General features: G+C 58.4%; 1 protein-coding gene across 1 annotated transcript; it reads left to right on the top strand.

Moving 5' to 3' along the window:
- CAPN11 (calpain 11) lies at window positions 1-12,462 on the top strand. Its single transcript, XM_061365952.1, has 22 exons — window positions 1-43; window positions 2,657-2,939; window positions 3,513-3,582; window positions 4,913-5,031; window positions 5,163-5,296; window positions 5,449-5,617; window positions 6,159-6,242; window positions 6,329-6,414; window positions 6,597-6,671; window positions 7,058-7,218; window positions 7,298-7,467; window positions 7,674-7,685; window positions 7,984-8,195; window positions 8,310-8,349; window positions 8,607-8,672; window positions 8,976-9,033; window positions 9,126-9,190; window positions 10,023-10,091; window positions 10,195-10,273; window positions 10,711-10,827; window positions 10,902-10,960; window positions 11,156-12,462. Exons 2-22 carry the CDS (start codon window positions 2,694-2,696, stop codon window positions 11,180-11,182), a joined length of 2,118 nt encoding a protein of 705 aa, XP_061221936.1. The 5' UTR covers window positions 1-43; window positions 2,657-2,693; the 3' UTR covers window positions 11,183-12,462.
- Window positions 12,463-13,292: the final 830 nt, after the last annotated feature.

Genomic DNA, 13,292 nt, shown 5'->3' on the forward strand with positions numbered 1-13,292 from the left:
GGGCTGGGCTGAGCCGGGCAGGGCGGTGGCGACAGCAGCTTCCGTAAGTCACCCCCATCGCCACCCTTACCCGACCCCATCACGGCGTTAGCACCAGGGTGGGGGGTTCCCCGGGCTCTGGGCTTCTCCAGGCTTGCCGGTCTATCCCACCGTCCCCTTTCTGTCCGCGGGGATTGCTGCTTTAGATAATGCAGCCATAGAGAGCCGGAGGCTTCCCGAGCAGGGCGGAGAGTAAAATGGGTACCGCAGCCACCCGGGATGCGATGGTAACCCCGCATGTCATCGAGGGGATGCGGGAACACACAGTGTTTCCTTGTGGGAAAGGAAGGTCTTTGTCCTTCGGAGGACTGGGGAGGGCCTGAGAGCTGTCTGCGCAAAGGGGGACCCTATGAGCAGCTGTGGCTCCTTGCCCTGAGCTGAGTCTGCGGCAGGATGCGGTGTCAGGGCTCGGCCTGGCTGGTTTGAAGGAAGGGTGCTCCCCCTTCCTCCGATCTCTAAGAGCAGCTGGCTCTTAGAGCCCTCTCTTAGAAGAGAGGTCTGCAGAGATTTTTTGGCTGGACTTCAGCAGTGATGCTGCCCATGGGTTTTCAGTATGGACTATGGTACCACGAGGTCAGGGACCCTGCGGGTACCAGCATGTCTTTCATTCCCACCCGGCGGGAATCAGAGGTGCCTCCACACAGAGGAAAGCGTCATCCTGTGGTTGGATGGTGCCTGGTGTGGAGAACTGCCCCGGGGGCTTGGCTTGTCTCTGCATGCACTTGCCTCCACTGTGGAGGACCTGCAGTGCCCAGCAGCATCAGCCTGGGGAGGTGTCAGTAACTGACCCTATTTCTTCAGGCCCCACGTGGTTCCTGTCCCATATCGGGGTCTCAAATTTTTTTCCTCACTCTGCGCTTGCGTGACCTCCGTCTGCCATGAGCACAACCTTCCCGAGTATTTAGAGCCACAGAGCTAAGAATAACTCACATGCTGCCCGTGTCCAGGCAGCACAGAGCTCCCCATGGCCGTGGCCATGTCCAGCACTGGTAGGCAGCGTGGGAGCGGGTGCAGGGGCTGTGGTGTGAGTGCTGGGGAATGGGAGCTGGAGGCTCTGTGTGTGGCTGCGTTTGGGATTCCTCCTCCCACGGTGCCCCTGGGCTCTGGGCAGAGGCCTGGACCAGAGGAGCCATCCCAGCAGCTCTGCAGGCAGCGAGTGCCTTGCTGCTGGGAAAGGCTGCCAGGGTGCTGGCTGCAGAGCAGGAGTGGGAGGGAGGAGATGGTGGGAAAGCGCCATAAATTTGGAGCCATTGTAGGGGATAGAAGGGGTGGCACTGCCTTGGAGAAAAATAGCGAGTTTAGAGCATCCCAGGGCAGGTGGAGTGAGGGAGAGGAGTGGATTTTCCTCCTAAAAAGCCTCTGGTTAGGGCAGCCCCTTGGGTTAGCAGCCAAGTTGATGCTTTTTGCACATGCTAGGAGCTTGCACTCTTTCCATTGTTGCCTGCCTTCCTTTTGCTACCACAGCACTGCAGAACAAGGAGAGCCACCTCTCCAGCGCCAGGCTGCACCCTGCTCCCTAGAACGGGGCACTGGGAAGGCAGCAGGCCAGCACTGGCACCCCAGCCCAGTGCTCTGCACGGGTCACTGGCTCCTGGGTTATTTACCCGAGGACTGTTCCGCTGCTTTGTGTGGGGAAACCTCCAGCATATTCAGCCCTGAGAGGGAGCTAAGATGGGGGGAGTGGGGCAGGGTAAGTGGCAGACACCGGCGAGCCCGTGGGGTTGTCCCCTGCCCCATGGCCCTGCTGCAGGTGACCCTGCTTGCATGGACGGTTGCACCAGGCAGCACTGGAGCGACCGGTGCGGGGTGGGGGCTCTGCCCTACCCCGGTCTCTGGGTGCCGGGGTGCCCCGCTGCACCCCACATCCCTTCCCCGGTGCCTCCCGCAGGCTGCCCCGCTGGTTTGAGTCACCCTGCCCGTGTGTGCGCGGGGAAGGGCCGTCCCCTCCCGCCCCTTCCTTCCCTCGTCCTTCGCCGGCCCCATAGATAGAGCTGTGCCTGCGCCCGCCGGGCTCCTCCCTTCCCGGCCCTATTGACTCAGTGCTCAGGCAGCCGCGGCCGCTTTCGAGGGAGAGGAGCCCGGGGGCTGGGACAGGCTGCGGGGCGGCCGCTGACGCCCTCCCGGCTGCGACGGACGAGGAGGAGCCGGGATGAGGGAAGGTACCGGGAAGCTGCGCCGGGAGGAGAGGCTGTGGGAAGGCGGAAAGCGGCCGAAATCCCTCCAGGCGCGGCCCTTCTGTGTATGAGGAGCGGGACAGGACGGGAGAGCTGCGGCCCGGCCGCTGGTGGGCTCTCTCCTCCCAGCCAGCCCTCAGCGGGGCTCTGCTCCTGGGGTGCGCTCTGAAGAGAGCTGGGCTGCGGTGGCCGGGCTGGAGGCCGGGGCTCAGAACGGGGCCGGGTTTGGGGCGGTGCTCCTGGCACCGGAGGCAGCCGGGGGATGTTCTGTGTGCCGGCTCTGCTCGCTGCCCCAGGACAATGCCGGTGGAGAAGGTCCCTGCTGTGGGAATGGTGGTGAAGTGTGGGTCCAGCCGGGGGTGTGAAATGGCTGATGTCCCCAGGGGTTGCTTAGGCAGCCGGCCCTGCCTCAGCCCCACCATGCTTTCTCGTTTTCATTGCAGGGAGCGGAGCTGAAGGTAGTGCGGCCGGTGCCCTGCCATGAATCCCTTTGGTGGGATGGCTGCCCGTCTGCAGAGAGACCGCCTGAAGGCCGAGGGGCTCGGCCAGCACAACAACGCCATCAAGTACCTCAACCAGGACTATGAGGCTCTCAAACAGGAGTGCATTGAGAGCGGCACCCTCTTTAGGGACCCCCAGTTCCCAGCTGGCCCTTCTGCCCTCGGATTCAAGGAGCTGGGGCCACACTCCAGCAAGACACGGGGGGTGCAGTGGAAACGTCCGTCGGTAAGTGCTGGTTCTCCTCAGGCTGGGCTGGCATCCCTTCCCTGCACTGTCTGCACTGATGTGGGTTGCCAGGCTGCAGCCTGATGCTGGCCTGCTCCTCTCGGTGCTCAGTCCCTTCAGTGCTGCATAACCTCCTTTCCCAAGGGCATAGAGCAATACCCCATGAGTTTCTAGTTGAAAAAGCATCATGTCTAGCAGGCCCTGCTTCCTCTGGGCAGCAGGCTGTGGGCTTTACAATGTGTGGGCTATGTCATTGCTTCTAGGTGTCGTGGCATGGATGTGTCACCCTTGGTAGCTGGGGCTTTTGAGGGTCCCTATCTCCTGGTGCCACGAGTGCAAGGAGAATGCCATTAGCCTATTTAGCTGTGTCCTCCCATGGCTATAGCAGCCTTACCTTGATGGCCTTGGGAGTTGCAGTCCCCAGGCAGAGATTTCCCTGGCAGAGGGCGGGTGGCATGCATCTCTCAGGGACCCTAGACCCTTCCTCTCGAGTCAGAGCTGCAGTGGGTGCCAGTCTCCCAGAATCCCAGGCCCTGCCAAGGTCCAGCACCTGACTCCCTTGGCTTCCTGCAGGAATTAGTGGATGACCCTCAGTTCATCGTTGGAGGTGCAACCCGGACAGACATCTGCCAAGGGGCTCTGGGTGAGTGCTGGGGCTCTGTCCCCAGATCTTGGTCTGGCTGGGGAGGGCTGGAGGAGAGGTTGAGAGTGGAGCAGTTTCACAGCACCTTTCCACAGGCCCATGCAGCGCATTTTCATGCCAGCCTCTGCACAACCATCCCTGTACCAAAGCTCCCTTCCCATTTAGTGCAGTGGAAACTGGAAGGTGGGGGACACCTGTTGATGGGTTGATGTGCGCACAGCCTGACCACGCTGTGATCAGTGGAGATGTTGGGTGAATCCATGCCTTACACATGCTGACAACAGTGCCAGGAGCTGCTCCAGATTGCTCCTTGCTTTGGTGAATGGTGAGGGATGGCAGCTGGATGGCAGCACCAAACTGAGGTGAGGTTGTGCTGGTCATGGCAAAGTGCTTGCAAAGGAATATGTGGCAGAAAGGAATTGAGAAGGGAGCTATAGAGTACAGGTGGTGATTTGTCATTTCTCCAGGGGTGTCTCCCAAGGCAGAGGCACTGAAACAAGGAGAGCAGTGTTAATGGGCTGGGTACGCTGTCAGGGCTGGCAACTGAAACCAGATCCGGGTACCACCAAGAGTGTCATCCTGAGCTGGATCAAGTTGGGCACCCAACTGGGAGTAGCACACACAGCATGCTTCTTTCACGGCTGAGCACATTTAATACATCCAGTAATTAGAACCAACCGGAGGTGGTAACTGGAGCACCTAACAGCCCAGAGCACTGTGGTGATGTTCAGTTGGTCATTAAAAAGTGTGGATTGCCATTATGTCAAGCCACAGCCCGGTACGGGTTTTCCAGGCTCAAGGCTAAGGTGTGGCACGCTTCAAAGGCAAAGGAGAACGGGGAACCAAGGCAAACAATTTAAAGTGCAGTGCTGGCCTGGAGCAGCACTTGTGGTTAAGAGCACTTGGAAGGAAATGTGCAGAGGTGCTGCTCGCAGTGTAAGGAGCCAGCGTTAAACCACCCACTGGATAGAATGCTTTTTAAATGCACAGTGTAATTCCACTGCAGAACTCGCTGTGTGCGATGTGGAGGGCAGTCAGGAATGAGCCCCGGGAGGGGCTAGATAAACGGCTGCTGGAGGGGGTTATTAGTGGTCTGGACACAGGCTCCTGGTCAGGGAGGATTGTTCCCTGTTGCTTTGAGCTAACACACCTCTCCGCAGCAGGCTGAGCTGTTTGTCTGCTGGACCCTCTCCATTCTCTCCACGTGCTTTTGGAGCTGGGGAGCCCCAAATATCTGCAAGGCGAGCACACCACGGGCTCCTACACATCCACCACCTACCCCAGCTAGGGAGGTGGTGGGTGCTCAAACCAGCTTCCTCTCCTTCCCCAGGTGACTGCTGGCTGCTGGCTGCCATCGGTTCCCTCACACTCAACGAGGAGCTCCTGCACCGCGTGGTACCCCATGGGCAGAGCTTCCAGGAGGACTATGCTGGCATCTTCCACTTCCAGGTGCGCTGGGAGCTCCTGGTCTTCCATAGCTGGTTGGCTTCAGGGGTGGGATGGGGCGTGGTGGGTTAAGGGTAGGGACGAGCAAGTGGTGTGATGGTCCGAGCTCACCCCACTCTCTCCTGACCCCGCAGATCTGGCAGTTTGGTGAATGGGTGGACGTGGTGGTGGATGACCAGCTGCCCACCAAGGACGGGGAGCTCCTGTTTGTCCACTCGGCAGAGTGCACCGAGTTCTGGAGTGCTCTGCTGGAGAAGGCCTATGCCAAGTGGGTATCTTTGAGGCAGGCATATGGGGGACAGGGCACCTCATGGTGGGTGGAGGGAGGGGGTCTCTTCTATCCCTGTCCCTGCTTGTGCTGGGTGCCAGGGGAGCAGCAGTGGCTGTGTCCTCGCCACCTCACGGCTCCCTCTCGTGCAGGCTGAATGGCTGCTACGAGTCACTCTCCGGGGGCAGCACCACCGAGGGCTTCGAGGACTTCACCGGCGGCGTGGCAGAGATGTACGACCTCAAGCGGCCGCCGCGCAACATGGGCCACATCATCCGCAAGGCGCTGGAGAGGGGCTCCCTGCTCGGCTGCTCCATCGATGTAAGTGGTGCGGCGGGATGGGCCAGGGGCTCTGCCCCAGCGATGGCCAAAGCAAGGGCTCACAGCCTGAGGCTGTGTCAGCAGGGCCCTCGCTGGGACACTGGGCAGGAGGTTACTTCTTTCCCTCTTAGCAGAGCACTCTGTCAGAGCTAGCGTGGGGCTGCAGCCCAGCTGTTGTGAATGGGCTTCTTTGGATGGAGCAGGAATGTCCGTCTTGAGTGCGGGCTGTTGAACGAGGGCCTGCCTACAGGTCTGGCCATGTCTTGTGTCAGTGGCTGCAAATTACCTGGAGATGGGGTTTCCAGCTGCTCCCTCTCATGCTCTCAGAAGTTTGGGTGGTTCTCTAATGCATCTTCAGCATCCTCCAGCAGGGAAACTGTCTTTAAATTGTCCTCAGCCAGCAGCCTTTGAGCACAGGGAGCTGCTACCTGCTGCTTCTCTTGGCTACAGCAGTGCAAAGCAAGGAGAATTCTCCACATGGTGGAGGGACAGGGTTAGGTGTTTTAATCATATTCACTTGAGTCTTGCACATTGTCCTCAGATCACAAGTGCCTTTGATATGGAAGCGGTGACCTTCAAGAAGCTGGTGAAGGGCCATGCCTATTCTGTCACAGCCTTCAGAGATGTGAGTTGGTTAGATGAGACTTAAATGGCAATAAAACAACCCGGCCAGTGGCATGGGCTCAGCATCCCATGTCTTATTGCTGCCAGGTGAACTATCGGGGTCAGCAGGAACAGCTCATCCGCATCAGGAACCCCTGGGGTCAGGTGGAGTGGACAGGAGCGTGGAGCGATGGGTGAGTTGGGCAGCAGGGACAGCAGGCCAGCGGGCACTGCACACACAGCATGGCACTGCAGGGGAGGGTCAGTGTGCAGTGCCCCTCACATCAGAGAGGGGGGCAGTTGAGGGCCAGCTCTGAAGTGCTCTCAGTTCACCTTGCCTAGTTCTCATCTAATTGTCTCTCTCCTGCTATTGCAGCTCCTCCGAGTGGGACAACATTGACCCTGGTGACAGGGAAGAGCTGCAGCTGAAGATGGAGGATGGAGAGTTCTGGTGAGTGCCAATGCTGCTCTTTTACAACAGCAAGCCTGGAAAAGGAGCAGAGAAGCTGAGGAGAGGTCCTGAAACACATGACCTGTGTTTATGAGCCGGCTTTCCAGCACTGGGCAACCTGCTAGCATTTTCTCAGCTCATCTAGTTAATAATTTTCCTCTGTTCAAAGAAATTGAGCCCAAGAAAATGCAAAGCATCTAGGAAGGGTAAACATCCCTTCTTCCCCAACCCAGCAGTGGGCTTTAAATGAGCTACAACTGCTCCGGGTAAAAAAAGCTCCTGCTGTCACTTAATTCTGCCAAACTCTTGGCTGGGCCCGGAGCTGCCTGCACTGCCCTTCCTAACACAAGGAGTGCCCTGGCCTCAGCCCCTGCCTGCTCCCACAGGATGTCTTTCCGGGACTTCATGAGGGAGTTCTCCAGGCTGGAGATCTGCAACCTGACCCCTGACGCCCTCACCAAGGATGAGCTCAGCAGATGGCACACGCAAGTGTTTGAGGGCACGTGGCGCCGGGGAAGCACTGCCGGGGGCTGCAGGAATCACCCAGGTACCTCTCTCCTCCACATCTCCACTCTCGGCAGTGGGACGGAGCCAGGTGTTTCATCTGCGCATCCTCTGCCTTCCAGCCACATTCTGGATCAACCCCCAGTTCAAGATCAAGCTGCTGGAAGAGGATGATGACCCCGGGGATGACGAGGTGGCCTGCAGCTTCCTGGTGGCCCTAATGCAGAAGCATCGGCGGCGGGAGCGGCGGGTCGGGGGTGACATGCACACCATCGGCTTCGCTGTCTACGAGGTAACCCTGAGTGCTGCTTCCTGGGACTGGCTCATCCCTGCCAGTCCTGCCTCGATCTGGCACCCCGGTCCTCAAGGAAACCTTTCCCACCTGCTTTGCCAGCCTGCGGGTTCATGTGCTGTGTCTTGTGCTCCCTGTAGCTGTAAGGGATAGGGGCAGGTACTGGGATTCTAATTGGCTTTTTCCCTCTTCTCTCCGCTCCACAGGTTCCTGAGGAGGTATGTCCTGAGCTGCCAGAGCCTACCCCTCCTGGATGGGAGTTCACGAGTGGGCAGGAATGAGTTAACAGAAGTGCATGCACACATGTGCACCCAGTGACATGGTAGCTGTGCACCCAGTGAAGTGGGAGATCCCACCGTGCTCTGCTAATGGGTGCTGGGCACCTCCCTGAAGGAGGACTGACTCCTGCTGGGATGGCTGCTGGGATGGGCAGGGTAGGAATGTGCTGCCTGATCAGGCTGGCTTTGGTCCCCCCACATTTCAGGGCTGTGGTCCCTAAGCACATTCATTCCTCAGGCCCGGGGCAGCCAGAACGTGCACTTGAAGAAGGATTTCTTCCTGCGAAACCAGTCCCGGGCACGGTCTGAGACCTTCATCAACCTGCGGGAGGTGAGCAACCAGATCCGGCTGCCCCCCGGTGAGTACATCGTGGTGCCCTCCACCTTCGAGCCACACAAGGAGGCTGACTTCGTCCTGCGAGTCTTCACCGAGAAGCAGTCGGACACGGAGTGAGTCCCTGCCTGGCCTGAGGACACCCTGTGTCTGCGGGTGATGGGACAGTTCCCCACCGCAGGCAGGCTGCTGGCTGCTCATCACTTTGTTTTTCTCCTTTCTGCCCATAGGGAGCTGGACGAGGAGATCTCAGCAGATCTGGCAGATGAAGTAGGAGCCACTACTTTGGTTTTGTTTGGTGCTGATGCTCTGCGGCTTGGGAGGGGGAGCTGAAGGCTGGAGGTGGCTGCTTGGGCTTGGGATGTCACTGGGGCTGGAGAGAGGCAGGGTCAAGGTGATGGGGATATGGGAAGTAACAAGGATGAGAAGAAGAGCTTCCCTTCCAGTTCAGGCTTGCTGAACCTGGGAGGCAGGGCAGAACCCAGCTTTGACCACTAACCAATTCTTTCTGGCCTGCATCACCCCAGGAGGAAATAACTGAGGATGACATAGAGGATGGCTTCAAGAACATGTTCCAGCAGCTGGCAGGGGAGGTGGGTACAGCTGTGTTGAGCTCTGGGAGACCCTGGAATGGGGAGGGGACAGGATGGGACCCCTGGCTGTGAGCTCCAACCCACTCCATGCTTGCCTCAGTTCCATCCTACAGACAAGTCCATCTCTGCTGCTGCTCAGCCCATCTTCCCCCAGGGGTGGTGAAGGGGCATCCAGCTGTGGCCCAAGTTCTTCTGGGCATGCAGGAAATGCAATAGCACCCTAATGTTTTGTGGTTGAGGCAGAGACGTTTAGGCAGGAGAGGGAGCAGGGAAGGGGTGCTGCTAACTCTGCTCCTGCTGCAGGACATGGAAATCAGTGTCTTCGAGCTCCGCACTATTCTGAACAGAGTCCTCGCTAGACGTAAGCGCTGCTCTCCCTGCCCTTCGCTCCCTGCAGCCTGCTCAGCAGGTTGGGTTCTCATGCATGTGCTCAACCTCCTTCTTTCTCCTCAGACAAAGATCTGAAGACCGATGGCTTCAGCCTGGACTCCTGCCGCAACATGGTCAACCTGATGGATGTATCCTCTTGGTGCTGTGAGCAGAGGCTGGCCTCCCTGCTGGCAAGACTTGTCAGGAGCTGCAGCTTGGCTCTCTGGCTGTGCCAGTGCTGTTCAACCAGAGGAGGGAGGGAGGAATCCTTGTGGCTTCAGGGCTACCTGCCTTACATCCCTGGGCTTCAGCAGCCCTTTGTGGCAAGGGCCATCAGTTCCCTGTTGCTTTGGGCCCTGGCTCTGCCACCAGAAGCCCAGCCCAGTCCCACTCTTGCCTTCAGCCTTTCCATCCAAGACAAAGCTCCCTCTGCTTCCCCTCCTTACAGGCTCCCCAGCCTGATGTGCTGTGGTGTCACCCAGCCTCCATGGCACTCCCTGAAGGGAATAAGGGCTGATGGGCTGCTATCTCCCTAAACCATCCTGCCCAGCAGGTTGAGGATGAGAGAGATAAAGCGGCCGGAGCCATGGTCTTTATTCTTGCCTGCAAAAGGACATGGAGCTGAGGGATCAGGTAGAGGAGCACCTCCAAGCTCTTCTCCAGACTGGCCCTGCCGCATCCCATTTCACTGCAGGCCAGCCCAGTTTTCCCAAGGACACCACAGCAGGGTGCTTCCTACAGCAGCAGCACAGCTGCTCCCAGGGAGTGGATGGCAGATAGCTTAAGCGTTGTACTTTCCCTGCTGGGTTGCAAGCTCCGATCTTGCTAATGTGGCAGGACAGAGAAGGGAACCTGGGAGGGAAAACTGGGCAGAGCAAGTGTGGCCAGGTTTCTCTTGCCTTATCTGGCTGGGATCTCATAGCTTTGCCCTTACACCACCCCCTTTGCTGGCTGCTTTCCCCTTGACCTGCTGCTCCCCAGAAAGATGGCAGCGCCCGCCTTGGGTTGGTGGAGTTCCAGATCCTGTGGAACAAGATCCGAAGCTGGCTGGTGAGGAGGAGCGGCGGGCATGGCACGCTGCGCAGGGGCAGCAGGGTGAGGGGATAGCCGGGCTGCACAGCCTGCTCTTCATGGCTCTGTGATGCTTTTGCAGACAATCTTCCGGCAGCACGACCTGGATAAGTCTGGCACCATGAGCTCCTACGAGATGCGCATGGCTCTAGAGTCAGCTGGTAAGTCTGGAGAAGGAAGGTAACGGGGCTCCTGCTGTCAGCACAGTCCCAAGTAGCTGGAGAAGAGTGTAACCAGCCTATATTGCATGCTTCAAGCCAGCCTGTCGTGGCAGTGAGATGTGGTCTATGACTACACTGGGCTCCCTCCATCCCCCCTGTGCCAAGTGCTGGCGCCTCAGAGTTAGGCATGCACATAAGGTGGTCCCGCCCACTGTTCTCCTGTGAGCTGCAGAGTCCCATCCTGGCAAAGCAGAGGCCCAGGTTGGATCAGTGATCTAACTAGTCATAATGGCTCCAGGGGGAGCATCTGTCCTGCTGAGGCTGGACATGGTGTCCTTCATTGGGTGGGTTGATGGCCCCTTTGGGTCACGTGGACTGCCATAGTTAGGCCCTCCTCTCCTGCCTCCCTGGCATGTTGACTGCTCTCTGCCTTGCAGGTTTCAAGCTGAACAACAAGCTGCATCAGGTGGTGGTGGCCCGCTATGCAGATGATGACATGGGAGTGGACTTCGACAACTTTGTCTGCTGCCTCGTGAAGCTGGAGGCCATGTTCAGTGAGTGTGGCTCCGGGGCAGGACGGGCAGGCACAGAGGGATGCGTTGCTCACCTTGCTCTTGTGCCCCTGTAGGGTTTTTCCAGAGCATGGATACTGAAGGCACTGGCACAGCCGTCATGAACCTCACTGAGGTAAGAACTTGGTTATGTGGGAGGTAGGGTGGGAGACAAGGAGATCAGGCACTAGCGTGAATGGGGCACATGGAGTGGGGTGGTAGAAAGCCCTCTGGCTCCTTGGGTACTGAAGGAGACCATAAACGATTGATATGAGAAAATAGGATTGCTGGAGGCTACACATTTCTCATCCCTTCTCCCTCTCCTTCCCAGTGGCTGCTGCTGACGATGTGCGGCTAGGAACCACAACGGATACTCTACCACTGGGACACCCCAGCACCCGGGCCCCCTCCAAGTGCCTCCCTTTGGATCTGTGGACACAGGATACTCTTCCCTCCTTGCTCCATCCCACGCTGAGCTACCAGCCCTGCCTCTTGACAGGCCTCACGCCACCCTCTTCAGTGGACCAGGAGTCAAGGCAGCCAGGGGATGCCCTTCTCCTTTTCTTAGCTGGGCTTCTTTCCACTCCCGCTCCTCTCTCCCCAGCCCAGAACAGGAGGAGGGCATGCAGCACGGGGTACCTGTGCATCCCTGCACTGAGCAGGGCAGCAGTGAAGGAGTGGGCTGGGGGACATCTGCAGAGCAGGGAGAAGCAGGACCTACAGGGGAAAATGGGGGATAGGACTCTTATCGCTTGCTCTATGCTGCCCTGTCCCCACTAGCACATGTTGCCCGTCTCTGTGCCCATGCCTGGGAGCATCAGCAGGTACTGCCTTGCTTAGGCAGAGGCAGCAGGTTCCCAGTGAGCTGCAGTGGCTTTCTGGGAGGAGGAAGGACCATACTCCTTGATACCCTTGCACTGCATTCACCACTAACCACGACCAAAGCATAGAGCCCAGTGGCTCCTTCTGTGTGGCCTTCAACACGTCCTTCCCACCTCCATGCCCATGACTTTGCCCCACCGCTGGTCAAGCCCTGCAACTTAAGCAGTGAATGTCTGTGGGTTCCTGCGCTGCATGACCATGCATGACCTGTAGTACAGCAGAAGCCCCTCTCTTCCGCATGGATACAGCAATGCCATCACCATCACACTGGCTTGGCCTCCCCTCCCATCCCTGGGAGCTCCTGGGACATCCCTGCCCCTGCTCATGGTCCCCAGCAGGACGGGGGGGGGGGGGGGGCAGAACCCAAGCAGCAGTGCCTTCCCCCAGAGAGGAGGGGTTGGTGGTTTGAAGGGGGTGTTCTCCTGCTCACATTTCTTCGTGCTTCCCTTCACCATCCCATGCAGTTACACTCTCCTCTTCCCTTGGGCTCCTTGCCCTGTGCAGATGGACCCCAGTGTTAACATTCTTGCACCTGACTGTGCTCCTCCATTACCCTCCCCTTCTCCTGGGTTAACAGGGTGGCTCCAGCTTGGCGGTGGGCAATGGCCAGTTCTTTACGGGCAGGCAGTTAGCTCCCCCCAGCCCCCTGTCATGGCTGGAGGATGCTCCTGCAGCAATAACCACTGCTGCCCACCCAGCAGCTCCGCTTCCTCGTCCCGCTCACTGTGCGCTCCAGGAATAAACTTGTATGTTGGACATGTGGCCCCGGGCACTGACTGGGGGGTGGTGTTCTCCCTCTGCTCACTGTGGCCTGGGGTTCAGGGAATGAGGTGCAGAGCCAAGCCCAGGACACACATGTCGCCCAGTCTGGGGCACAGATGGAGGAGCACCACAAGGTGCAGGTCTTGCCTTGGGAATGGGGATTCTATATCTCCTGGGGTTTTATAACTCACCTTTTCCTGTGCAGGGGAATCTTAATACTGACACACAGGGGAAGCACCATGTAAGAAAGGTGTGAGGAAGCACTGCTCCTCAAAGTGAGGGCAAGCATTGTGCTGTTAGCAGGGTGTTTGGTTATCCCAGGGATTTTTCAAGCAGAGGAAAAGCCAGTGCTTGCTCCCCAGTGTCAGTGGCAGCAAGGGTGCATCTGCTCTTAAAGAAAGGGGAGGAAATGTCTTGGGAGGTTGGGTATGGGGAAAAGGTCTGCTTGGATAGCATAGATTTAACCATGGTGTGGATGGGAGTTGGGCCAGCCTGCAGCTCTGGACCCTGAAAAGGGACCACACAAGGTATGTGACCCTTGACAGGGGCTGTGGGAGGTTGGTGTTTTCCCCTGACTCTTCTGAGGTTACAGCTGGAGGCAAAAGCCTTCCACCACAATGACAGTGGAGGGCTGAGTGATGCAGCTTTCCATTGCATGGCAAAGAGCAGGACTTGCTGTCAGCGTGCACGTCTTGCCCCTTGCTGACACCCTAGGAGGGCATCACAGCCCAGATGGCCCTAGGGGGACTCAGCATTTGGAAAAGGAGTGCCCCTTGTGCCCCTCATTTCCCCCACCATCCCAGTATCCCTTATGTGGGTGCTGT

The sequence above is a fragment of the Neopsephotus bourkii genome, unplaced genomic scaffold (assembly GCF_033783945.1).
Source record: "Neopsephotus bourkii isolate Nb327-2 ecotype Australia unplaced genomic scaffold, CSIRO-AGI_Nbou_v1 NB_1292, whole genome shotgun sequence".
NCBI classification, from domain to species: Eukaryota; Metazoa; Chordata; class Aves; order Psittaciformes; family Psittacidae; genus Neopsephotus; species Neopsephotus bourkii.